This window comes from Gallus gallus, chromosome 35, assembly GCF_016699485.2.
Source record: "Gallus gallus isolate bGalGal1 chromosome 35, bGalGal1.mat.broiler.GRCg7b, whole genome shotgun sequence".
Taxonomy (NCBI): domain Eukaryota; kingdom Metazoa; phylum Chordata; class Aves; order Galliformes; family Phasianidae; genus Gallus; species Gallus gallus.
Window position 1 is genome coordinate 287,073 of NC_052566.1, and position 26,873 is coordinate 313,945.

The 26,873-nt window shown below is 58.8% G+C and overlaps 1 protein-coding gene across 7 annotated transcripts; it reads right to left on the reverse strand.

The window, feature by feature from the left end:
• Window position 1: 1 nt before the first annotated feature.
• Window positions 2–26,812, reverse strand: PCK2 (phosphoenolpyruvate carboxykinase 2, mitochondrial). Of its 7 annotated transcripts, none has more exons than XM_046905052.1 (11): window positions 26,758–26,812; window positions 25,110–25,264; window positions 23,131–23,331; window positions 22,381–22,568; window positions 19,884–20,084; window positions 17,646–17,833; window positions 15,112–15,274; window positions 12,595–12,813; window positions 9,076–9,213; window positions 4,141–4,236; window positions 2–2,193 (listed from the first exon to the last, which is right to left on the reverse strand). In XM_046905052.1, exons 2-11 carry the CDS (start codon window positions 25,112–25,114, stop codon window positions 1,739–1,741), a joined length of 1,854 nt encoding a protein of 617 aa, XP_046761008.1. In that variant the 5' UTR covers window positions 25,115–25,264; window positions 26,758–26,812; the 3' UTR covers window positions 2–1,738.
• Between the last annotated feature and the right edge of the window lie 61 nt (window positions 26,813–26,873).

Consider the following 26,873-nt stretch of genomic DNA (forward strand, 5'->3'; position numbering starts at 1 on the left):
GTCACTTCCGGTGATTGTTTATTGGTCCGCAGAGCCCCATCCCCGGGAGGGGCGGGGCTTAAAGGATCGGGGGCGGAGCTTATGAGGCACGGGGGGGGGGGGAGGGAGTTCTGAGGTCCACGGGCGGCTCTGATAGGCCATTGAGATGAGCACAGCCAATGGGAAGCTGCCGTTTGGACAAGGGGAAGAGCTCGGCCAATCAGGACGCTCCGCTCGGCCAACGGGACGCTGTGATTGGGCGGAGGGCGTTGCGCGACCAGCGGGACACAGCCATTGGTCGATGGGAGGCTGCGGCAAGCCAGTAGGAACGCAGCGTTGCTCACAGTGTGACGTCACTCCAAGATGGCGCCCAGAAGTCCCACTATCAAATGGCCCCGACCAATGGGAGGGCACCACAGCTCTGCAGGAACCAATGAGCAGCCAGGATGGGCACGAGCGGCCATCTTGGGGTGGCCAGCCAATCAGGACAAAGGAGGGCAGCCATCTTAGATGGGTGAGCCAATGGAGAGGAAGGCAGCAGCCATCGTGGATGGTCAACCAATGAGGACGTGGAATGGCAGCCATCTTGGAACGCTCAGCCAATGAGAGGGCAGGAGGATCCCTCCCAGGCGGGGCGGCCATCTTGGATCGGCCACTCTGTGGGGGTGGCAGCCATCTTGGATGGTCAACCAACGAGGACGTGGAATGGCAGCCATCTTGGAGCGCTCAGCCAATGAGCAGGCAGGGGGCTCCTTCCCAGGTAGGGCGGCCATCTTGGATCGGCCATCCCATGCTGCTGGTGGCCATCTTGTCTGGCCAATGCATTATGGTGGCAGCCATCTTGGACCCACCAACCCATCCTGCTGGCAGCCATCTTGGATGGCCAACTCATAGTGGCGGCAGCCATCTTGGAACGGCCAACCCACAGTGATGGCGGCCATCTTGGACCCACCAACCCACGCTGTTGGCGGCCATCTTGGATGGCCAACTGATAGTGGTGGCAGCCATCTTGGAACAGTCATCTCACGCTGCTGGCAGCCATCTTGGAACAGCCAACCCACGATGGCAGCCATCATGGGCCCACCGACCCACAAAGATGGCAGCCACCTTGGAACGGCCAACCCACAGTGATGGCGGCCATCTTGGAACGGCCAACCCACAATGATGGCAGCCATCTTGGACCCACCAACCAACGCTGTCGGTGGCCATCTTGGCTGACCAACTCGTAGTGGCGGCAGCCATCTTGGAACGGCCAACCCGTAATGATGGCGGCCATCTTGGACCCACGCTGTCGGCAGCCATCTTGGCTGACCAACTCGTAGCGGCGGCAGCCATCTTGGAATGGCCAACCCATACTGATGGCAGCCATCTTGGACCCACCAACCCACACTGTCGGCGGCCATCTTGGCTGACCAACTCGTAGTGGCGGCAGCCATCTTGGAACGGCCAACCCGTAATGATGGCGGCCTTCTTGGACCCACGCTGTCGGCGGCCATCTTGGCTGACCAACTCGTAGCGGCGGCAGCCATCTTGGAACGGCCAACCCATACCGATGGCAGCCATCTTGGACCCACCAACCCACACTGTCGGCGGCCATCTTGGCTGACCAACTCATAGCGGCGGCAGCCATCTTGGAACGGCCAACCCATACCGATGGCGGCCATCTTGGCCTCACCAACCCCCACCGCCAGCCCCCACCTCGCCCCCCACAGCCCCCCCAACCTCCCCCCATCCTTTCCCTCAGCCCCACCCCGACCCCTCACATCTTCCTCACCCTCTCCTCCAGGCCCTCCAGCTCCGCCATGACATCCCTGGGCAGATCGGCCCCGAAGTTCTCCCCGTAATACTCCCTCAGCTGCCTGCACTCCTCCTCCCAAAAGCCCTTCTCCATAGGGAACAGTTGGGAGTAATCGACCCCCGGCAGCCCCCCCAGGTCCAAATCCCCTTCTTTGGGTACCCAACCGATGGGGGTGGGCCGGGCAGTGTCCCTCCCCTGGATCCTCCCGAAGATCCAAGCCAAGACGCGGGCGTTGTGACCGAAGCCGGGCCAAACGAAGCGACCTTCGTTATCTCGGAGGAACCAATTAACGTGGAACAGACGGGGGAGGCGGGCGTTGCTCCGGAGACCCGTAGACAGCCAATGTTCCAGGTAACGCCCCGCGTTGTAGCCGAAAAAGGGGCGCATGGCGAAGGGGTCGTGCATCAAACGGCCGCCTATGGGGGGGGGGGGAGAAACGTGGAGGGGTTATGGGGGGGGATGGGGTGGTTATGGGGTGAGGGGAGGGGGATATAGGGTGAGGGAGGGGGATTATGGGGTGAGGGAGGGGGATATGGGGTGAGGGAGGGGGATATGGGGTGAGGGAGGGGGGTTATGGGGTGAGGGAGGGGGATACGGGGTGAGGGAGGGGGGTATGGGGGGAGGGAGGGAGGTATGGGGAGAGGGAGGGGGATATGGGGAGAGGGAGGGGGGTTATGGGGGGAGGGAGGGGGGTATGGGGGGAGAGAGGGGGGTATGGGGTGAGGGAGGGGGATATGGGGGGAGGGAGGGGGGTTATGGGGTGAGGGAGGGGGATATGGGGGGAGGGAGGGCGATTATGGGGTGGTTATGGGGCGTATGGGGTGATTATGGGAGATATGGGGTGATTATGGGAGATATGGGGTGGTTATGGAGGAGGATATGGGGTGAGGGAGGGGGAGATGGGGTGAGGGAGGGGGGTATGGGGTGAGGGAGGGGGGTATGGGGGGAGGGAGGGGGATATGGGGTGAGGGAGGGGGATATGGGGTGAGGGAGGGGGGTTATGGGGGGAGAGAGGGGGATATGAGGGGAGGGAGGGGGGTATGGGGTGAGGGAGGGCGATTATGGGGTGGTTATGGGGCGTATGGGGTGATTATGGGAGATATGGGGTGGTTATGGGAGGTATGGGGTGGTTATGGAGGAGAATATGGGGTGAGGAAGGGGGATATGGGGTGAGGGAGGGGGAGATGGGGTGAGGGAGGGGGAGATGGGGTGAGGGAGGGGGGTATGGGGGGAGAGAGGGGGATTATGGACTGAGGGAGGGGGATATGGGGTGAGGGAGAGGAGTATGGGGTGGTTATGGGGGGTATGGGGTGATTATGGGAGATATGGGGTGATTATGGGAGATATGGGGTGGTTATGGAGGGGGATATGGGGTGAGGGAGGGGGAGATGGGGTGAGGGAGGGGGGTATGGGGTGAGGGAGGGGGGTATGGGGGGAGGGAGGGGGATATGGGGTGAGGGAGGGGGATATGGGGTGAGGGAGGGGGGTTATGGGGGGAGGGAGGGGGGTTATGGGGGGAGAGAGGGGGGTTATGGGGTGGTTATGGGGGGTATGGGGTGAGGGAGGGGGGTATGGGGTGAAGGAGGGGGATATGGGGTGGTTATGGGGGGTATGGGGTGAGGGAGGGGGGTATGGGGTGAAGGAGGGGGATATGGGGTGGTTATGGAGCGGGACATGGGGTGAGGGAGGGGGAGATGGGGTGAGGGAGGGGGGTTATGGGGTGAGGGAGGGGGGTATGGGGTGGTTATGGGGCCGGGGGAGGAGAGTGAGGGGTGGTTATGGGGCAGGAGGACCCAGCTGTGGAGCAGGAGGACCCACTTATGGGACTGGAGAACCCAGCTGTGGGACTGGAGAACCTACTTTTGGGGCAGGAGAACCCACTTATGGGGTAGGAGGACCAACTTGTGGGGCAGGAGGACCCACTTATGGAACTGGAGGACCTACTTATGGGACTGGAGGACCCAGATGTGGAGCAGGAGGACCCACTTATGGGGCTGGAGGACCTACTTGTCGGGCAGGAGGACCCACTTATGGAACTGGAAAACCCACTTATGGGACTGGAGAACCCAGCTGTGGGGCAGGAGGACCCACTTATGGGACTGAAGGACCCACCTATGGGACTGAAGGACCCAGCTGTGGGACTGAAGGACCACTTATGGGGCTGGAGGACCCACTTATGGGGCTGGAGGACCCAGTTGTGGGGCTGGAGGACCCAGTTGTGGGGCTGGAGGACCCACCTATGGGACTGAAAGACCCAGCTGTGGCACTGAAGGACCCAGCTGTGGGACTGGAAGACCACTTATGGGGGCAGGAGAACCCACTTATGGGGCTGGAGGACCTACTTATGGGGCTGGAGGACCCACCTTTGTGCTCGGCGGCGGCGGTGGCTTCGCTCCTCATTGCGCTGCCCATGAAAACTCCGTGGCGCCACCCAAAGGCCTCCACCACCAACGGCACTCCTGGGGGGCAATGGGGTGAAATTGGGGGGACGGAAATGGGGGGGGGGGACAATGGGGGGGAAATCGGGGGGGCAATGGGGTGAAATTGGGGGCATTGGGGGGTAATAGGGTGAAATTCGGGGGGCAATGGGGTGAAATTGGGGGGCATTGGGGGGCACTGGGGGGAAAGCAATCGGGGGGCAATGGGGTGAAACTGAGGGGCAATGGAGGGGCAATGGGGTGAAATTGGGGGGCAATCGGGGGACAGCAATGGGGGGGACAGCAATCAGGGGGGGGACAGCAATCGGGGGAGGACAATGGGGGTGAAATTGGGGGGGCAACGGGGGGCAATAGGGGGCAATGAGGGAGAAACTGGGGGGCAATGGGGTGAAATTGGGGGGCATTGGGAGCAATGGGGTGAAATTGGGGGGCAATGGGGGGACAGTAATCAGGAGGGGGGACAGCAATGGGGGGCAATGGGGGTGAAACTGGGGGGCATTGGGGGTGAAACTGGGGGGCAATGAGGGGGGCAATGGGGTGAAATTGGGGGGCATTGGGGGACAATGGGGGGCAATGGGGGTGAAACTGGGGGGCAATGGGGGTGAATGGGGGCAATGGGGGGGCAATGGGGGTGAATGGGGGGCAGTGGGGGTGAATGGGGGGCAGTGGGGGTGAAATTGAGGGGCTATGGGGGTGCAATGGGGGTGAATGGGGAGCAATGGGGGTGAAACTGGGGGGCAATGGGGGTGAATGGGGGGCAATGGGGGTGAAACTGGGAGGCAATGGGGGTGAAACTGGGGGGCAATGGGGGTGAAATTGGGGGGCATTGGGGGGCAATGGGGGGGGACAGCAACGGGGAGGACAACAGGGGTGAAATTGGGGGGCAATGGGGTGAAATTGGGGGACAATGGGGGGCAATGAGGGGGGACAGCAATGGGGAGGACAACAGGGGTGAAATTGGGGGGCAATGGGGGTGAATGGGCGGCAATGGGGGTGAAACTGGGGGGCAATGGGGGTGGATGGGGGCCAATGGGGGTGAAATTGGGGGGCAATGGGGTGAAATTGGGGGGCAATGGGGGGCAATGAGGGGGGACAGCAATGGGGAGGACAACAGGGGTGAAATTGGGGGGCAATGGGGTGAATGGGGGGCAATGGGGGTGAAACTGGGGGGCAATGGGGGTGAATGGGGGCAATAGGGTGAAATTGGGGGGCAATGGGGTGAAATTGGGGGGCATTGGGGGGCAATGGGGGGGGACAGCAATGGGGAGGACAACGGGTGAAATTGGGGGGCAATGGGGTGAAATTGGGGGACGATGGGGGGGAAATCGGGGGGGCAATGGGGTGAAATTGGGGGTATTGGGGGGTAATAGGGTGAAATTCGGGGGGCAATGGGGTGAAATTGGGGGGCATTGGGGGGCAATGAGGGGGAACAGCAATGGGGAGGACAACAGGGGTGAATGGGGGGCAATGGGGTGAAATTGGGGGGCAATGGGGGGCAATGAGGGGGGACAGCAATGGGGAAGACAACAGGGGTGAAATTGGGGGGCAATGGGGGTGAATGGGGGGCAATGGGGTGAAATTGGGGGGCATTGGGGGGGCAATGAGGGGGGACAGCAATGGGGAAGACAACAGGGGTGAAATTGGGGGGCAATGGGGTGAAATTGGGGGGCAATGGGGGGGAAATAGGGGGGGCAATGGGGTGAAATTGGGGGTATTGGGGGGTAATAGGGTGAAATTCGGGGGGCAATGGGGTGAAATTGGGGGGCATTGGGGGGCAATGAGGGGGGACAGCAACGGGGAGGACAACAGGGGTGAAACTGGGGGGCAATGGGGGTGAATGGGGGGCAATAGGGGTGAAACTGGGGGGCAATGGGGGTGGATGGGGGCCAATGGGGGTGAAATTGGGGGGCAATGGGGTGAAATTGGGGGGCATTGGGGGGCAATGAGGGGGGACAGCAATGGGGAAGACAACAGGGGTGAAATTGGGGGGCAATGGGGTGAAATTGGGGGGCAATGGGGGGAAATCGGGGGGGCAATGGGGTGAAATTGGGGGTATTGGGGGGTAATAGGGTGAAATTCGGGGGGTAATGGGGTGAAATCGGGGGGCAATGAGGGGGGCACTGGGGGGAAAGCAATCGGGGGGCAATGGGGTGAAACCGAGGGGCAATGGAGGGGCAATGGGGTGAAATTGGGGGGCAATCGGGGGACAGCAATGGGGGGGACAGCAATCGGGGGGGACAGCAATCGGGGGGACAATGGGGGTGAAATTGGGGGGGCAACGGGGGGCAATAGGGGGCAATGAGGGAGAAACTGGGGGGCAATGGGGTGAAATTGGGGGGCATTGGGAGCAATGGGGTGAAATTGGGGGGCAATGGGGGGACAGTAATCAGGAGGGGGGACAGCAATGGGGGGCAATGGGGGTGAAACTGGGGGGCATTGGGGGTGAAACTGGGGGGCAATGAGGGGGGCAATGGGGTGAAATTGGGGGGCATTGGGGGACAATGGGGGGCAATGGGGGTGAAGTTGGGGGGCAATGGGGTGAAATTGGGGGGACAAAAATCAGAAGGGGGGACAGCAGTGGGGAGACAATGGGGACAATGGGGGTGAAACTGGGGGGGCAATGGGATGAAATTGGGGCAATGGGGTGAAATTGGGGGGCAATAGGGGTGAAACTGGGGGGCAATAGGGGGCAATGGGGGCAATGGGGTGAAACTGGGGGGCAATGGGGGTGAAGGTGGGGGGCAATGGGGGTGAAACTGGGGGGGCAATGGGGGTGAATGGGGAGCAATGGGGGCAATGGGGTGAAGTTGGGGGGCAATGGGGGGCAATGGGGGTGAAGTTGGGGGGCAATGGGGGGCAATGTGGTGAAGTTGGGGGGCAATGGGGGTGAATGGGGGCACAGCAATAGGGGGCAATGGGGGCAATGGGGGTGAAGTTGGGGGGCAATGGGGGCACAGCAATAGGGGGGCAATGGGGGTGAATGGGGGGCAATGGGGGCACAGCAATAGGGGTGAATGGGGGGCAATGGGGGGCAATGGGGGTGAATGGGGGGCAATGGGGGCAATGTGGTGAAACTGGGGGGCAATGGGGGTGAAGTTGGGGGGCAATGGGGGTGAAGTTGGGGGGAAATGGGGGTGAAGTTGGGGGGCAATGGGGGCACAGCAATAGGGGGGCAATGGGGGGCAATGGGGGGCAATAGGGGTGAATGGGGGGCAATGGGGGCACAGCAATAGGGGTGAATGGGGGGCAATGGGGGGCAACGGGGGTGAATGGGGGGCAATGGGGGGACAATGGGGGCACAGCAATGGGGGGCAATGGGGGTGAATGGGGGGCAATGGGGGCAATGTGGTGAAACTGGGGGGCAATGGGGGTGAAGTTGGGGGGCAATGGGAGTGAAATTGGGGGGCAATGGGGGCAATGGGGGTGAAGTTGGGGGGCAATGGGTGAAATTAGGGGGGCAATGGGGCGAAATGGGGGGCAATGGGGTGAAGTTGGGGGGCAATGGTGAAGTTGGGGGGCAATGGGGGGACAATGGGGGCACAGCAATAGGGGGGCAATGGGGGTGAATGGAAGGCAATGGGGGTGAATGGGGGGCAGTGGGGGTGAATGGGGGGCAGTGGGGGTGAATGGGGGGCAATGGGGGTGAATGGGGGGCAATGGGGGTGAATGGGGGGCAGTGGGGGTGAAATTGAGGGGCTATGGGGGTGCAATGGGGGTGAATGGGGAGCAATGGGGGTGAAATTGGGGGGCAATGGGGGTGAAGTTGGGGGGCAATGGGGGGACAATGGGGGCACAGCAATGGGGGGCAATGGGGGTGAAGTTGGGGGGCAATAGGGGTGAATGGGGGGCAATGGGGGTGAAATTGGGGGGCAATGGGGGTGAAGTTGGGGGGCAATGGGAGTGAATGGAAGGCAATGGGGGTGAATGGGGGGCAATGGGGGGCAATGGGGTGAAGTTGGGGGGCAATGGGGGTGAAACTGGGGGGCAATGGGGGCAATGGGGGCAATGGGGGTGAAGTTGGGGGGCAATGGGTGAAATTAGGGGGGCAATGGGGGTGAAACTGGGGGGCAATGGGGCGAAATGGGGGGCAATGGGGTGAAGTTGGGGGGCAATGGGGGTGAAGTTGGGGGGCAATGGGGGGACAATGGGGGCACAGCAATAGGGGGGCAATGGGGGTGAATGGGGGGCAATAGGGGTGAATGGGGGGCAATAGGGGTGAATGGAAGGCAATGGGGGTGAATGGAAGGCAATGGGGGTGAAGTTGGGGGGCAATGGGGGTGAAATTCGGGGGCAATGGGGGTGAAGTTGGGGGCACAGCAACGGGGGGGCAATGGGGGTGAATGGGGGGCAATGGGGGTGAAATTGGGGGGCAATGGGGGTGAATGGGGGGCAATGGGGGGCAATAGGGGTGAATGGAAGGCAATGGGGGTGAATGGGGGGCAATGGGGGTGAATGGGGGGCAATGGGGGCGAAATTGGGGGGCAATGGGGGCAATGGGGGTGAATGGAAGGCAATGGGGGTGAATGGGGGGCAATGGGGGTGAATGGGGTGAAGTTGGGGGGCAATGGGAGTGAATGGAAGGCAATGGGGGTGAATGGGGGGCAATGGGGTGAAGTTGGGGGGCAATGGGGGTGAAACTGGGGGGCAATGGGGGGCAATAGGGGTGAATGGGGGGCAATGGGAGTGAATGGAAGGCAATGGGGGTGAATGGGGGGCAATGGGGGCGAAATTGGGGGGCAATGGGGGTGAATGGGGGGCAATGGGGGCAATGGGGGCAATGGGGGTGAAGTTGGGGGGCAATGGGGTGAAATTAGGGGGGCAATGGGGGGCAATGGGGGGGGGGGCGCTGTTGTACGGTACCGCGGGGTCGGCGCCCCCCGAAGATGATGGCGTCGATGGGAACTCCTTCCGGGTCGTCCCAACGCGGGTCCATAATGGGGCACTGATCGGCCGGGGCGCAGAAACGGGAGTTGGGGTGGGCGCACGGCTCGGGGTCACCTGGGGGTCAGAGGTCACGGGGGGGTCAGAGGTCACGGGGGGGTCAGAGGTCACGGGGGGTATCGTTTGGGGTTTTGGGGTGTCTGGGGGTCACTGTGGGGCGCAGAAACGGGAGTTGGGGTGGGCGCACGGCTCGGGGTCACCTGCGGGTCAGAGGTCACGGGGGGGTCAGAGGTCACGGGGGGTCAGAGGTCACGGGGGGTATCGTTTGGGGTTTTGGGGTGTCTGGGGGTCACTGTGGGGCGCAGAAACGGGAGTTGGGGTGGGCGCACGGCTCGGGGTCACCTGCGGGTCAGAGGTCACGGAGGGGTCAGAGGTCACGGGGGGTCAGAGGTCACGGGGGGTATCGTTTGGGGTTTTGGGGTGTCTGGGGGTCACTGTGGGGCGCAGAAACGGGAGTTGGGGTGGGCGCACGGCTCGGGGTCACCTGCGGGTCAGAGGTCACGGGGGGGTCAGAGGTCACGGGGGGGTCAGAGGTCACGGGGGGTATCGTTTGGGGTTTTGGGGTGTCTGGGGGTCACTGTGGGGCGCAGAAACGGGAGTTGGGGTGGGCGCACGGCTCGGGGTCACCTGCGGGTCAGAGGTCACGGGGGGGTCAGAGGTCACGGGGGGGTCAGAGGTCACGGGGGGTATCGTTTGGGGTTTTGGGGTGTCTGGGGGTCACTGTGGGGCGCAGAAACGGGAGTTGGGGTGGGCGCACGGCTCGGGGTCACCTGCGGGTCAGAGGTCACGGGGGGGTCAGAGGTCACGGGGGTCAGAGGTCACGGGGGGTCAGAGGTCACGTTGTGTTTTGGGGTGAACTGACGGGGTTTGGGGGGATCATTATGGGGCGCAGAAACGAGAGTTGGGGTGGGCGCACGCCTCGGGGTCACCTGGGGGTCAGAGGTCAGGGGGGGGTATCATTTTGGGATGAATTGATGGGGTTTTGGGGTGTCTGGGGGGTCGAGGGTCACTATGGGGCGCAGAAACACGAGTTGGGGTGGGCGCACGGCTCGGGGTCACGTGGGGGTCAGAGGTCACGGGGTCAATGGGCGCCATCTTGGCCCCCACGGACGCCATCTTGACCCCAAAAGTCACCACTGGAAAGGTCATGGGGTCAACGGCCGCCATCTTGGCCCCTATGGACACCATCTTGACCCCAATGGCCACCATCTTGGGGTCAACGGATGCCATCTTGACCCCAAAGTCGCCATCTTGGACCCTCCGGACGCCATCTTGGCCCCAACAGCCGCCATCTTGGGGTCAACGGCTGCCATCTTGGGCCCCACACACACCATCTTAGTCCCAAAAGATGCCACACTGACCCCAAAATGCCATCTAGGCCTCTAAAGATGCCATCTTTGCCCCCATGGATGCCATTGGGATCCAACCGACGCCATCTTGGCCCCCAACAGACACCACTGTGACCCCAAAAATGCCACCTTGACCCTAAAAACTTCTATCCTGGCCCCAAAAACTGCCATCTTGACCCCAAAAGAGGCCATTTTGACCCAACAAATGCCATCTTGACCCCCATGGATGCCATCTTGGCCCCAGAAACCACCACCCCGGCCCCCAAACACACCATCCTGGCCCCAGAAATCGCCATCTTGACTCCAAAAGATATCATTTTTGCTCCCATAGACACCATTAACACCCGACAGACGGCATCTTGGCCCCAAAAGAGGCCATTAAAACCCCACAGACGCCATCTTGACTCCAACAGATGCCATCTTGACCCCAAAAACCACCACCCCGGCCCCCAAACACACCATCCTGGCCCCAAAAGCCACCATCTTGACCCCAAAACATACCACCTCTGCCCCCATAAAGACCCAACAGGCACCATCTTTGTCCCCATAGACGCCATTTTGACCCAACAGACGCCATCTTGACCCCAACAACACCACCCTGACCCCCAAAAAGGCCATTCTGACCCCCCAAAAAGGCCCTTGTGGCCCCAAAAAGCCTCGTGGCTTACCGTGCTTCCACGGCTTGCCCAGCCAGGAGGTGTAGGTGACCCCGGGCTCCGTGGGCTCATCCAGGACGGAACCCGGAGGTCATGGGGCCAACGGACGCCATCTTGGCCCCAAAAGAGGCCGTTTTGACCCCACAGACGCCATCTTGACCCCCATGGATGCCATCCTGGCCCCCAAAACCCCCATCCTGACCCCAAAAGATATCATCTTGACCCCCATAGACGCCATTAAGACCCAACAGACGCCATCTTGACCCCAACAGACGCCATTTTGACCCCAAGAACACCACCCTGACCCCCAAAAAGGCCCTTTTGGCCCCAAAAAGCCTCGTGGCTTACCGTGCTTCCACGGCTTGCCCAGCCAGGAGGTGTAGGTGACCCCGGGCTCCGTGGGCTCATCCAGGACGGAAGCCGGAGGTCATGGGGCCAACGGACGCCATCTTGGCCCCAAAAGAGGCCGTTTTGACCCCACAGACGCCATCTTGACCCCCATGGATGCCATCCTGGCCCCAAAAACCGCCCTCTTGACCCCAAAAGATATCATCTTTGCCCCCATAGATGACATTAAGACCCAACAGGCGCCATCTTGACCCCCGTAGACGCCATTAAGACCCAACAGACGCCATCTTGACCCCCAAAACCCCCATTTTGACCCCAAAGACACCATCCTGGCCCCAGAAACCCCCATCCTGACCCCAAAACATATTATCTTTGCCCCCATAGATGCCATGGAGACCCAACAGACGCCATCTTGACCCCCGTAGACGCCATTAAGACCCAACAGACGCCATCTTGACCCCCAAAACCCCCATTTTGACCCCAAAGACACCATCCTGGCCCCAGAAACCCCCATCCTGACCCCAAAACATATTATCTTTGCCCCCATAGATGCCATGGAGACCCAACAGACGCCATCTTGACTCCCATAGACGCCATTAAGACCCAACAGACGCCATCTTGACCCCAACAGACGCCATTTTGACCCCAAGAACACCACCCTGACCCCCAAAAAGGCCCTTTTGGCCCCAAAAAGCCTCATGGCTTACTGTGCTTCCACGGCTTGCCCAGCCAGGAGGTGTAGGTGACCCCGGGCTCCGTGGGCTCATCCAGGACGGAAGCCGGAGGTCATGGGGCCAACGGACGCCATCTTGGCCCCAAAAGAGGCCGTTTTGACCCCACAGACGCCATCTTGACCCCCATGGATGCCATCCTGGCCCCAAAAACCGCCCTCTTGACCCCAAAAGATATCATCTTTGCCCCCATAGATGCCATGGAGACCCAACAGACGCCATCTTGACCCCCATAGACGCCATTTTGACCCAACAGACGCCATCGTTGTCCCCATAGATGCCATTTTGACCCCAAGACCACCACCCTGACCCCCCAAAAAGGCCCTTTTGGCCCCAAAAAGCCTCGTGGCTTACCGTGCTTCCACGGCTTGCCCAGCCAGGAGGTGTAGGTGACCCCGGGCTCCGTGGGTTCATCCAGGCCGTCCCAGTAGACGCCGCCATCGCTTCGCAGCCCCACGTTGGTGAAGATGGTGTTGCGGGCGATGGTGGCCATGGCGTTGGGGTTGGTGCGCGACGACGTCCCCGGGGCCACCCCAAAAAAGCCACGCTCGGGGTTGATGGCGCGGAGGCGGCCTGTGGGGCGGGACCCCCAAATATGGGGGGCGGGAGGGTTAGTTTGGGGGTCAGGGAGGGGTGAAAAGGCTGAATTTGGGGGGGAAATGGAGTGATTCTATAGGGTGGGGGTCATTGGGATTGAAGATTTGGGGCTATTGGGCCATGGAGACCCCAAAATTGGGGGCACCAATGGGATTCCATCAGTTGGGGGTCAATGGGAGCCAAATATAGGGACGTTGGGGCACAGAGACCCCAAATTTGGGGGTGTTGGGGCACAGAGACCCCAAATTTGGGGGCACCAATGGGATTCCATCAGATGGGGGTCAATGGGAGTCAAATATGGGGAATGGAGACCTCCAATTTTTTCCCCACCGGAAACCCCTAAAAACCCTTTTTTTTCCACCCAAAACCACCTCCGATTTTCTTTCCCACCTCCAACCCCCCCAAAACCGCTTTCCCCCACTCCCTCTTTTCTTCCCCCACCCAAAAACACCCTAAAAACATTTTTTCCCCCCAAAAACCCCAGTTTCTTCCCCTTTCTTCCCCCACTGGAAACCCCTAAAAACCCCTTTTTTTCCACCCAAAACCACCTCCAATTTTCTTTCCCACCCCCAACCCCCCCAAAACCTCTTTACCCCACTCCCTCTTTTCTTCCCCCACCCAAAAACACCCAAAAACATTTTTTTCCCCAAAAAACCCCAATTTCTTCCCCTTTCTCCCCCCACCAGAAACCCCTAAAAACCCCTTTTTTTCCACCCAAAACCCCCTCCGATTTTCTTTCCCACCCCCAACCCCCCCAAAACCTTTTTCCCCCACTCCCTCTTTTCTTCCCCCACCCAAAAACACCCTAAAAACATTTTTCCCCCAAAACCCTTCCCCGTTTTTTCCCCACTTAAAACCCCTAAAAACCCCTTTTTTTCCACCCAAAACCCCCTCCGATTTTCTTTCCCACCCCCAACCCCCCCAAAACCTTTTTCCCCCGTTTCCCCTTTTCTTCCCCCACCCAAAAACACCCCAAAAACACCCCAAAAACATTTTTTTTTCCCCCAAAAACCCCAATTTCTTCCCCTTTCTTCCCCCACCGGAAACCCCTAAAAACCCTTTTTTTTTCCACCCAAAACCACCTCCGATTTTCTTTCCCACCTCCAACCCCCCCAAAACCGCTTTCCCCCACTCCCTCTTTTCTTCCCCCACCCAAAAACACCCTAAAAACATTTTTTCCCCCCAAAAACCCCAGTTTCTTCCCCTTTCTTCCCCCACTGGAAACCCCTAAAAACCCCTTTTTTTCCACCCAAAACCACCTCCAATTTTCTTTCCCACCCCCAACCCCCCCAAAACCTCTTTACCCCACTCCCTCTTTTCTTCCCCCACCCAAAAACACCCAAAAACATTTTTTTCCCCAAAAAACCCCAATTTCTTCCCCTTTCTCCCCCCACCAGAAACCCCTAAAAACCCCTTTTTTTCCACCCAAAACCCCCTCCGATTTTCTTTCCCACCCCCAACCCCCCCAAAACCTTTTTCCCCCACTCCCTCTTTTCTTCCCCCACCCAAAAACACCCTAAAAACATTTTTCCCCCAAAACCCTTCCCCGTTTTTTCCCCACTTAAAACCCCTAAAAACCCCTTTTTTTCCACCCAAAACCCCCTCCGATTTTCTTTCCCACCCCCAACCCCCCCAAAACCTTTTTCCCCCGTTTCCCCTTTTCTTCCCCCACCCAAAAACACCCCAAAAACACCCCAAAAACATTTTTTTTTTCCCCCAAAAACCCCAATTTCTTCCCCTTTCTTCCCCCACCGGAAACCCCTAAAAACCCCTTTTTTTCCACCCAAAACCCCCTCCGATTTTCTTTCCCACCCCCAACCCCCCCAAAACCTTTTTCCCCCACTCCCTCTTTTCTTCCCCCACCCAAAAACACCCAAAAACATTTTTTTCCCCAAAAAACCCCAATTTCTTCCCCTTTCTCCCCCCACCAGAAACCCCTAAAAACCCCTTTTTTTCCACCCAAAACCCCCTCCGATTTTCTTTCCCACCCCCAACCCCCCCAAAACCTTTTTCCCCCACTCCCTCTTTTCTTCCCCCACCCAAAAACACCCTAAAAACATTTTTCCCCCAAAACCCTTCCCCGTTTTTTCCCCACTTAAAACCCCTAAAAACCCCTTTTTTTCCACCCAAAACCCCCTCCGATTTTCTTTCCCACCCCCAGCTACCCCAAAACCTTTTTCCCCCACTCCCTCTTTTCTCCCCCCACTCAAAAACACCCTAAAAATCCTTTTTTTGGGGGTGTGTGTGGGGGTAAAAGGGGTTAAACCCGCTCACCCTCATCATCGAACTTCATCCACGCAATGTCGTCCCCGACGCAGTGGATCCGCCAACCCGGCAGGCTGGGGGTCATCATGGCCAGGTTGGTTTTCCCGCAGGCGCTGGGAAAGGCCGCCGCCATGTAACGCTTCTCACCACTGGGGGACGTCACCCCCAAAATCTGGGGGGAGAAGGGTGGGCGGGGGGAGGGGGGGGGAATGGGGGTCATTTGGGGCGCTGCTGGAAGTGGGAGGACCCACAGAGACGGCAGTGGAGATCATAGAGAGGAACCATAGAGAGGATCTGGAAAGAACCATGGAAATGAACCATAGAGATGAACCATAGAGACGAACCATAGAGAAGACCCATTGGGAGGACCCATAGAAGAGAACCATTGAGACGACCCATAGACCCCCTAGACATACCCCATAGAGAGACCGTATAAGGAGAACAGAACCATAGAGAGGATCCATAGGGAGGTGGGGGATGGGAGGACATGGAAAAATGGGGGTCGTTTGGGGGGCTGTTGGGGGTGGGAAGACCCACAGAGAGGGCGGCGGCGGTCATAAAGAGGAGCCATAGGGAGGATCTGCAGAGAACCATAGAGACGAACCATAGAGAGGAACATACAAAGGACCATAGAGATGAACCATAGAGATGAACCATAGAGATGAACCATAGAGATGAACCATAGAGATGAACCATAGAGATGAACCATAGAGAGGACCCATAGAGAGGACCCATAGAGAGGACCCAGAGAACAGAACCATAGAGATTACCCATAGACACCATAAAGAGACCCCATAGGGAGTCCACAGAGCCCCACAGTGCCCCATAGAGCCCCAATAGAGGCCCATAGTGACCCACAGAGACTCCGCAGTGCCCCATAGAGCCCCATAAACCCAATGCAGGGCCCCATAGAGCCCCAATAGTGGCCCATAGTGCCCCAGAGACCCCACAGTGTCCCATAGACCCTCTGAAGTGCCCCATAGTGACCCCGCAGTGCCCCATAGAGCCCCATAGAGCCCCACAGTGCCCCATAGAGCCCCACAGTGCCCCAATAGTGCCCCATAGAGACCCACGGTGCCCCATAGAGACCCAATAGTGCCCGATAGAGACCCACAGAAACCCCGCAGTGCCCCATAGAGTCCCATAAAACCCCAATAGTGCCCCATAGAGACCCACAGAACCCCAATAGTGCTCCATAGAGACCCACGGTGCCCCATAGAGCCCCACAGTGCCCCATAGAGCCCCAATAGTGCCCCATAGAGCCCCAATAGTGCCCCATAGTGACCCCGCAGTGCCCCATAGAGCCTCACAGTGCCCCATAGAGCCCCACAGTGCCCCATAGAGCCCCAATAGCAGCCCATAGAGCCCCACAGTGCCCCATAGAGACCCAATAGCGGCCCATAGAGACCCACAGTACCCCATAGAGCCCCAATAGTGCCCCATAGACCCCCAATAGTGCCCCACAGTGACCCACAGAGCCCCACTAGCGGCCCATACTGACCCCGCAGTGCCCCATAGACCCCCATAGACCCCCAATAGTGCCCCATAGAGACCCACAGAACCCCAATAGTGCTCCATAGAGACCCACGGTGCCCCATAGAGCCCCACAGTGCCCCATAGAGCCCCAATAGCAGCCCATAGTGACCCCGCAGTGCCCCATAGAGCCTCACAGTGCCCCATAGAGCCCCACAGTGCCCCATAGAGACCCAATAGCGGCCCATAGAGCCCCACAGTGCTCCATAGAGCCCCGATAGTGCCCCATAGAGCCCCGATAGTGCCCCACAGTGCCCCATAGAGCCCCATAGACCCCCAATAGTGCCCCATAGAGACCCACAGAACCCCAATAGTGCTCCATAGACACCCACGGTGCCCCATAGAGCCCCACAGTGCCCCATAGAGCCCCAATAGTGCCCCATAGAGCCCCAATAGAGGCCCATAGTGACCCCGCAGTGCCCCATAGAGTCCCACAGTGCCCCATAGAGACCCAATAGCGGCCCATAGAGCCCCACAGTGCCCCATAGAGCCCCACAGTGACCCACAGAGCCCCACTAGCGGCCCATACTGACCCCGCAGTGCCCCATAGAGCCCCATAGACCCCCAATAGTGCCCCATAGAGACCCACAGAACCCCAATAGTGCTCCGTAGAGACCCACGGTGCCCCATAGAGCCCCACAGTGCCCCATAGAGCCCCAATAGTGCCCCATAGAGCCCCAATAGAGGCCCATAGTGACCCCGCAGTGCCCCATAGAGTCCCACAGTGCCCCATAGAGCCCCAGTAGTGCCCCACAGAGCCCCAACAGCAGCCCATAGTGACCCCGCAGTGCCCCATAAAGCCCCAAAAGTGCCCCATATAGCCCCAATAGCGGCCCGTAGTGACCCACAGAGACCCACAGTGCCCCATAGAGCCCCAATAGTAGCCCATAGAGACCCACAGTGCCCCATAGAGCCCCAATAGTGCCCCATAGTGACCTACAGAGACCCTGCAATGCCCCATAAAGCCCCAATAGTGCCCCATAGAGCCCCATAGAGCCCCCGATCCCCACCAGCATGTGCTCGGCCAGCCAGCCCTGCTGCTGGGCCATGCGGGACGCGATGCGCAGCGCGAAGCACTTCTTGCCCAGCAGCGAATTGCCGCCGTATCCCGAACCGAAGGAGACGATGCGGCGCTCCGAGGGGATGTGGGCAACCAGGACACGGGACGGGTCGCACGGCCACGAGCTCACCAGGGGCTCTGCGCCCACAAACGGGGGGCTTAGGGGGGGTTCGGGGGCAGTTATGGGGCGCTGGGGGCAGTTATGGGGCACTGGGGGCAGTTATGGGGCACTGGGGGCAGTTATGGGGAGGTTATGGGGGTATGGGGGCAGATACGGGGGTATGGGGGCAGATACGGGGCGGTTATGGGGGCAGATACGGGGCGGTTATGGGGGCGGTGAGGGGGTATGGGACACGGGACGGGTCGCACGGCCACAAGCTCACCAGGGGCTCTGCGCCCACAAACGGGGGGCTTAGGGGGGATTTGGGGGCAGTTATGGGGCGCTGGGGGCAGTTATGGGGCACTGGGGGCAGTTATGGGGCACTGGGGGCAGTTATGGGGAGGTTATGGGGGTATGGGGGCAGATACGGGGGTATGGGGGCAGATACGGGGCGGTTATGGGGGCAGATACGGGGCGGTTATGGGGGCGGTGAGGGGGTATGGGACACGGGACGGGTCGCACGGCCACGAGCTCACCAGGGGCTCTGCGCCCACAAACGGGGGGCTTAGGGGGGATTTGGGGGCAGTTATGGGGCGCTGGGGGCAGTTATGGGGCAGTTATGGGGGTGGTGAGGGGGTATGGGGGGTGGTTGTGGGGGTATGAGGATAGTTATAAGAGTATGGGGGCAGATATGAGACCATTATGGGGGCAGTGAGGGGGTATGGGGGGCGGTTATGGGGTGCTGGGGGCAGATATGGGGGTATGGGGGCAGTGAGGAGGTATCAGGGGCGGTTGTGGGGGTATGGGGTTGGATATGGGGCGCTGGGGGCGGCTGTGGGGGCAGTGAGAGAGTATAGGGGGGAGTTGTGGGGGTTTGGGGGCGGTTATGGTGTGCTGGGGGCAGATATAGGGCACTGGGGGCAGTTATGGGGGTACGGGGTCGAATATGGGGTATTGGGGGTGGTTATGGGGGCAGCAATGGGGTATTGGGGGCAGTTATGGGGTCTCGTCTTTTGGGGATTCTTATGGGACCAGCTCTTTGCTTTTTGGGGGGACTCCTTTGGGGCCATCTCTATGGTCTTTTGGGGACCCCTTTGGGGTCATCTCTATGGTCCTCCAGGGACACTTCTGGGGCCATCTCTATGATCTTTGGGGCCATCTCTATGGTCTTTTGGGGTCCCCTTTGGGGTCATCTCCATGGTCCGCCAGGGACGCCTTTGGGGTCATCTCTGTGGTCCTGGAGGACCACTCTATGATCTTTGGGGCCATCTCTATGGCCTTTGGGGCTCCACCTCTATGGTCCTCCAGGGACGCTTTGAGCGCCATCTCTATGGTCCTCCAGGAACACTTTTGGGGCCATCTCTATGGTCTTTGGGGTCATCTCTATGGTCCTCCAGGGACCCCTTTGGGGGCATCTCTATGATCTTTGGGGCCATCTCTATGGTCTTTAGGTCCAGCTCTATGGTCCTCCAGGGACACTTTGAAGGCCATCTCTATGATCTTTGGGGCCACCTCTACGGACTCTACGATCCTCCAGAACTCTACAGTCCTCCAGGGCCACTCTTGGGGCCATCTCTATGGTTTTTGGAGCTCCGCCTCTATGGTCCTCCAGGGACACTTTGAGGGCCATCTCTATGGTCCTCCAGGGATGCTTTTGGGGCCATCTCTACAGTCTTCCAGGGACCCCTTTGAGTCCATCTCTATGGTTTTTGGAGCTCCACCTCTATGGTCCTCCAAGGAGACTTTGAAGGTCATCTCTATGGTCTTCTGAGAACCCCTTTGAGTCCATCTCTATGGCCTTTGGAGCTCCACCTCTATGGTCCTCCAGGGACACTTTGGGGTCCATCTCTATGGTCTTTGGGGCCATCTCTATGGTCTTCTGGGGACCCCTTTGGGGCCATCTCTATGGCCTTTAGGGCCACCCCTATGGTCCTCCAAGAACACTTTTGGGGACCATCTCTATGGTCTTCGGGGGCCCCACTCCTGCGGTCCTCCACGGACACTTCTGGGGCCGTTCCTTTGTGCTATGGGGTCACTCGTGGGTCCGTTTCGGTCCCCCCTTCCCCACTCCCCAGCCCCACATCTCACCGGTGAGGGGCAGAGGCCGCCCCACGGAGTGGAGGCAGCGGACGAAGTCGTCGTCGAGGCGCTGCAGCACCGCGGGGCCCACGCGGGTCATAATGCGCATGGAGAGCACCACGTAGGGGGAGTCGGTCACCTGAACCCCCAGTTTGGCCAAGGGGGACGTGGGGGGGCCCATGCTGAATGGGATGACGTAGAGGGGGCGGCCTGTGGGGGGGCAAAGGGGGTTGGAGGACCATAGAGGTCATGGGGGGGTGAAGGGGGAATGAAGGTTGAAGGGGCGGAGGAGCCAAAGGTTGGAGGAGCCAAAAGAGGTGGAGGACTCAAAAGAGGTGGAGGACCCCCAAAGAGGTGGAGGACCCCCAAAGAGGTGGAGGACCCCCAAAGAGGTGGAGAGGTGGAGGACCCAACGGTTGGAGGACCCAACGGTTGGAGGGGTGGATGAGCCAAAGGTTGGAGGACGCAACAGTTGGAGGACCCAAAGGTTGGAGGACCCAAAGGTTGGAGGACCCAAAGGTTGGAGGACCCAAAGGCTGCAGAGATGGAAAACCCAGAAGTGGAGGACCCAAAGGTTGGAGGGGTGGAAGAGCCAAAGGTTGGAGGACCCAAATGAGGTGGAGGACCCCAAAGAGGTGGAGGAGTGGAGGAGCGAAAGGTTGGAGGACCCCAAAGAGGTGGAGGACCCCAAAGAGGTGGAGAGATGGAGGACCCAGAAGTGGAGGACCCAACGGTTGGAGGACCCCAAAGAGGTGGAGGACCCCAAAGAGGTGGAGAGATGGAGGAGCAAAAGGTTGGAGGACCCAAAGGTTGGAGGACCCAAAGGCTGCAGAGATGGAGAACCCAGAAGTGGAGGATCCAATGGTTGGAGGGGTGGAAGAGCCAAAGGTTGGAGGACCCAAATGAGGTGGAGGACCCCAAAGAGGTGGAGGAGTGGAGGAGCGAAAGGTTGGAGGACCCCAAAGAGGTGGAGGACCCCAAAGAGGTGGAGAGATGGAGGACCCAGAAGTGGAGGACCCAACGGTTGGAGGACCCCAAAGAGGTGGAGGACCCCAAAGAGGTGGAGAGATGGAGGAGCAAAAGGTTGGAGGACCCAAAGGTTGGAGGACCCAAAGGCTGCAGAGATGGAGAACCCAGAAGTGGAGGATCCAATGGTTGGAGGGGTGGAGGAAGCAAAGGTTGGAGGACCCAACGGTTGGAGGAATGGAGAACCCAGAAGTGGAGGACCCAAAGGTTGGAGGGGTGGAAGAGCCAAAGGTTGGAGAACCCAAATGAGGTGGAGGACCCCAAAGAGGTGGAGGAGTGGAGGAGCGAAAGGTTGGAGGACCCAACGGTTGGAGGACCCAAAGGAGGTGGATGAACCAAAGGGTGGAGGACCCCAAAGAGGTGGAGGGATGGAGGACCCAACGGTTGGAGGACCCAAAGGTTGGAGGACCCAAAGGAGGTGGAGGACCCCAAAGGAGGTGGAGGACCCCAAAGGAGGTGGAGGACCCCAAAGGAGGTGGAGGACCCCAAAGGAGGTGGAGGACCCCAAAGAGGTGGAGAGATGGAGGACCCAGAAGTGGAGGACCCCACGGTTGGAGAACCCCAAAGAGGTGGAGGAGTGGAGGACCCCAAATGTTGGAGGACCCCAAAGAACCCCAAAACGGAGACCCAAAGAACCCCAAAAGGAGAGAAACTTTCAGGGGTCAAAAAAGGGATTTTGGAGGGCAGAGGAAGGCATTTTTGGGGAGAAAAAGAGATACTTTGGGGTTCAGGAAAAGAAAAGATGGAAAATCGAAGCAAAGAACCCCATAAATTGAAGTACACAGTGAACCCCAAAACTGGGGATCCAAAGAACCCCAAAAGCAGAGAAACTTCCAGGGGTCGGAAAGGGGGATTTTGGAGGGGGGGGGGGGGGGGGGGGGGGGGAAGAAGGGATTTTTGGGGTGAAAAAGGAGGTTTTTGGGGCTCAGGAAAAATGAAGACCCCAATGGTAGAAGAAGGACAGAAACCCAAAAATGAGGATCAAAAGGACCCCAAAAGTGGGGACCAAAAGAACCCCAAAAGCAGAGAGACTTTCAGGGGTCGAAAAAGGGGATTTCAGAGCGGAAGAAGAAGGGATTTTTGGGGTGAAAAAGAAGGTTTTTGGGGGCTCAGGAGAGATGGAGACCCCAATGGTAGAAGAAAGAAGGAAACCCAAAAATGAGAATCTAAAGGACCCCAAAAGTGGGGACCCAAAGAACCCCAAAAGCAGAGAGACTTTCAGGGGTCGAAAAAGGGGATTTTGGAGCGGAAGAAGGGATTTTTGGGGTGAAAAAGGAGGTTTTGGGGGCTCAGGAGAGATGGAGACCCCAGTGGTAGAAGAAGGACAGAAACCCAAAAATGAGGATCCAAAGGACCCCAAAAGTGGGGACCCAAAGAACCCCAAAAGGAGAGAAACTTTCAGGGGTCGAAAAAGGGGATTTTGGAGGATGGCAAAAAGGGATTTTTGGGGTGGAAAAAAGGGGGCTTTTGGGGTCCATACCTGCCATGCATCCGGGGAAACGCTCCTGCACAGCTGCCTGGAAAGCATTGGGGCTCATCCAGTTCCCCAATTGGGGGGGACCCCCGGATGGGGGGGGTGGGGGGACGGCGTCGCTCTGTTCGGGGGTCACCAACACCGTCTTGCTTTCCACCCGAGCCACGTCCCGGGGGTCGGTGCGAGCCAACCAGCTGGGAATGGGCCAAAAAGGGAGGAATTCAGCCCAAAATTGGGGCTGGGGGGGGAAGGCGAGGGGAAATGGGCCCCGAAATGGGAGGAAATGGGCTCAAAATGGGAGGAAATGGGCCCAAAATGGGAGGAAATGGGCCCAAAATTGGGGCTGGGGGTGGGGAAAAAGTGGAAAGGGGGAGTGGGGGAGAAGGAAGAAAAGGGAGAAAGAAAGAAGGGGGAGAAGAGGCGGGGGGTGGGCCCCAAAATGGGCAGAAATGGGCCAAAAAGGGAGGAACTCAGCCCAGAATCGGGGCTGGGGGGGTTGGGTGGAGAATGGGCCCAAACTGGGAGCAATTCACCCCAAAGTGGGGCTCAATTTTACCCTAAAACCTCAGCATTACCAGTTCTCGCATCTGGGAAGCGAGCACAGCCCCAAAATCCCCCATTTTAGCCTCAAATCCCCCCCCCATTTTAACCCCTAAACGGACGATTGCCAATCATCCTACCTGGACAGGGATCGCAGCCCCAAAACCTCCCAGTTTAACCCCAAATTCCCCCGTTTGAACCCCTCGCAATGCCTACCAGTTGTCGTATTTGGGCAGCGGATGCAGCACCCCGTCGTCCTGCAGCCCTCTGAGCAGCTCCTTCCCCTCCTCCTCGGACCCATCGCACAGCAGAACCTCCCTGGGCCTGCACAGCCGGACCGCCTCCTCCACGAAATCCCGCGCGGCCGCCGGCAGCGCCGACAGCGACGTGCTCAGCCTGCGCCGGGCCAGGCCCACGCTGCGCAAATCGGGGGGAAAACGGAGGAAAATGGGGAAAAATCAGGGGGTGGTGGGCAAGATGGCCGCCAGCAGGAAGCCAAGATGGCTGCCGGAGCGCCAAACCAAGATGGCCGCCAACAGGAAGCCAAGATGGCCGCCTGCTCAACAAAGCAAGATGGCCGCCAGCAGGAAGCCAAGATGGCTGCCGGAGCGCCAAACTAAGATGGCCGCCAACAGGAAGCCAAGATGGCCGCCTGCCCACCAAACCAAGATGGCTGCCAACAGGAAACCAAGGCGGCTGACAACAGGGAGCCAAGATGGCTGACAACAGGGAGCCAAGATGGCCATCAGCAGGAAGCCAAGATGGCCGCCGGACCGCCAGCAGGAAGCCAGGATGGCTGCCGGACCGCCAAACCAAGATGGCCGCCAACAGGAAGCCAAGATGGCCGCCAAAATGACCACCACCACAAAACAAAGATGGTTGCCAACAAGAAAACAACATGGCCACCAAAAGGAAACCAAAATGTCGGCCAACAGGAAGCCAAGATGGCCACCACCTGGAGGCTAATTTGAACGCCGCCATCCCATAAAACAAAGATGGCCGCCTCCCAGAAACCAAGATGGCTGCCCCCATAGGGCAAGTGCAACATGGCTACCTCCTGGAAACCAAGATGACCGCCTCCAGATTGGGTTAAGAAAAGGTAAAAATGGCCAAAAATGCCCGAAAAAGACAAAAATGGGCCCAGAAGGACCCCAGACCCCCAAATCCCCCCCCCATAGACCCCAAAAACCCTTCCAAGCCCCCAAATCCCCCCATAGACCCCCAAATTCCCCCCCACAGACCCCCCAACCCCCCCCACAGACCATTCCCATAGCCCCAAATCCCCCCCCAGACCCCCAAGCCCCCCCCCCCATAGACCCCAAAAACCCTTCCAGGCCCCCAAATCCCCCCATAGACCCAAAAAGAGCCCCCCAGACCCTCCAAATCACCCTACAGACACCCAAATCCCCACGTAGACCCCCCAAATCTCCATATAGACCTCCCCCGGCCCCCCAAAATCCCCCCATGGACCCCACAGACTCCCCATATATCCCCTATAGACCTCCCCAGACCCCCATAGATCCCCCAAGCCCCCCCCATAGACCCCCCCCCAGCCCCCCAAAATCACCCCACAGACTCCCCAAATCCCCCCATAGACCCCCCCCCCCCGGCCCCCCAAAATCACCCCATAGACCCCCAAATCCCCCCATGGACCCCACAGACTCCCCAAATCCCCCCCATATATCCTCCACAGATCCCCCCCCCCAGAACCCCCAAATCCCTGCCAGACCCCCAAGATCACCCTCCAGACCCCCATATTCCCCTATAGACCCCACAGACTCCCCAAATCCTCCCACAGACCCCCAACCCCCCCCCCCCCCCCCCCAAATCCCCCTAGACCCCATAAACCGCCCAAATCCCCCCCCTAAAGCCCCATAGATCCCCCCCAAATCCCCCCCAGTCCCCCATAGACCCCCCCCGGCCCCCCAAAATCACACATAGTCCCCCAAATCCCCCCATAGACCCCCCAAGCTGCCCCCATAGACCCCACAGACCCCCCCAAAACCCCCCCAGGCCTCCATAGATCCCCCAAATCCCCCCCATAGACCCCCCCAACTCACCCCATAGCCCCCCCCAACCCCCCCCAGCACAGCCACTGACCCCCACATCCCGCGCTGCATTCTGTCCTCAGTTTCCCCCCCCCTACAACTCTGCGCCCCCCAAACCCCCCCCCCCTCCGCAGCGCCCTTATGTACCCCATGGCGGAGGGGGGGGCGACACTTCCGGGTGCGATCAACCAATCAGCGGCGGGGGCGGGACATCCGGGTGGCGGCAGCCAATCAGCGGCGCTGTTTGCGCAGGGCCGCGGGTAAACATTCCACGCAGCTCAGGGACAAAGTCCGACCCCGACCTCAAAAACAACCCCAAAAAAACCCCAAATTTCGCCTTTTTTTACCCCATTTTCACACGCCCCCCCCCCCCCTTATAAGCAACTCCCACAGGGCCCACCTGGGGGGAAAAACGCCCAATTTGGGGGTTTTTACCCCAATTTTTAGGGCCAAAATGTGGGGTGGGGGCAAAGGTCACCGCGATACCATTGGAGCCCTTTGACCCCAATTTTTACCCCATTGGCCCCAAATTTGTGCTTTTTTCCCTCATTTCCCCCTCCCAAAAATCCACATTTTTCACCTTTTCCCCATTGCTCACCCCAAAAGCCCCCATTTTGTCCATTTTTCCACCTCAAAACCCCAAAATTGGACGGTTTTGTCCCATTTTTTCCCCTTCAAAACCTCCAAATTGGACATTTTTCACCCCCCAAAAACCCCAAATTGGAGACTTTCCTTCTTTAAAACCCCAAAATTGGACATTTTCGTCCATTTTTCTCCCCACAAAATCCCCCAAAATTGATAATTTTCCCAATTTTTCCTCCCAGAACCCCAAAATTGGACATTCCCCCCCCCCCCATTTCCCTCTTCAAAAAAAACCAACAAATTTTAATATTTTCCCCCCATTTTTTCCCCTAAAATCCCCAAATTTCCACTTTTTCCCCCAAATTTCCCCCTCCCCCACCCCCAAAATATCCAAAAACCACAAAAATACCCCCAAAATGTCCCAATTTTGCCCTTTTTTACTCCAACTTTTTTCCCTCCTCTCCCACCCTGAGGTAACCCTTCACCCACCCCCAATTCTGACCTTTTTGGCCCCCATTTTCCCCCCCCCAAAACCCCAAATTTCCACTTTTCTCCCCCAATTTCCCCCTCCCCCACCCCAAAATGTCCAAAAACCCCCAAAATGCACCCAAAATTTCCCAATTTTGACCTTTTTTACTTCAGTTTCCTCTCTCCTCCCACCCTGAGGTAACCCCTCACCCACCCCCAATTCTGCCCTTTTTATCCCTATTTTCCCCCTCAAAAACCCCCAAATTTTCACGTTTTCCCCCCAATTTCCCCCTCCCCCACCCCAAAATATCCAAAAACTCCAAAAATGCCCCAAATTTTCCCAATTTCGCCCTTTTTTACTTCAATTTCCCCTCCCCTCCCACCCTGAAGTAACCCCTCACCCACCCCCAATTCTGCCTTTTTTATCCTTATTTTCCCCCTCAAAAAACCCCAAATTTCCACTTTTCTCCCCCAATTTCCCCCTCCCCCACCCCCAAATATCCAAAAACTCCAAAAATGCCCCCAAATGTCCCAATTTTGCTCTTTTTTTACTTCAATTTCCTCTTCCCTCCTTCCTGAGGTAACCCCTCATCCACCCCCAATTCTGCCCTTTTTACCCCTATTTTCCCCCTCAAAAAACCCCAAATTTCCACTTTTTTCCCCCCAATTTCCCCCACCGCCACCCCCAATTGTCCAAAAAAACCCCCCAAAAGCCCCAATTTTTCCCATTTTCGCCCTTTCTTACCCCATTTTCCATCTCCGCGCTGTTGCCGCCATTTTGCCGCCGCCATTTTGTCTCCTCAGAGCGGAGCACCGCGCGGCGCCGAAGGGGAAACGCTCCGATTTTTGGGGTAAATTCCG

Excerpts from the sequence above, each read along its gene's own strand:
- PCK2 (XM_046905050.1), bottom strand. The coding sequence starts at position 26,789 with ATGGCGGCAACAGCGCGGAGATGGAAAATGGG. Across the intron at positions 20,085-22,380 it reads TTTCCCCGGATGCATGGCAG|GCCGCCCCCTCTACGTCATC; the intron begins GTATGGACCCCA and ends GCCCCCCCACAG. Across the intron at positions 17,834-19,883 it reads GCGGCCTCTGCCCCTCACCG|AGCCCCTGGTGAGCTCGTGG; the intron begins GTGAGATGTGGG and ends TTGTGGGCGCAG.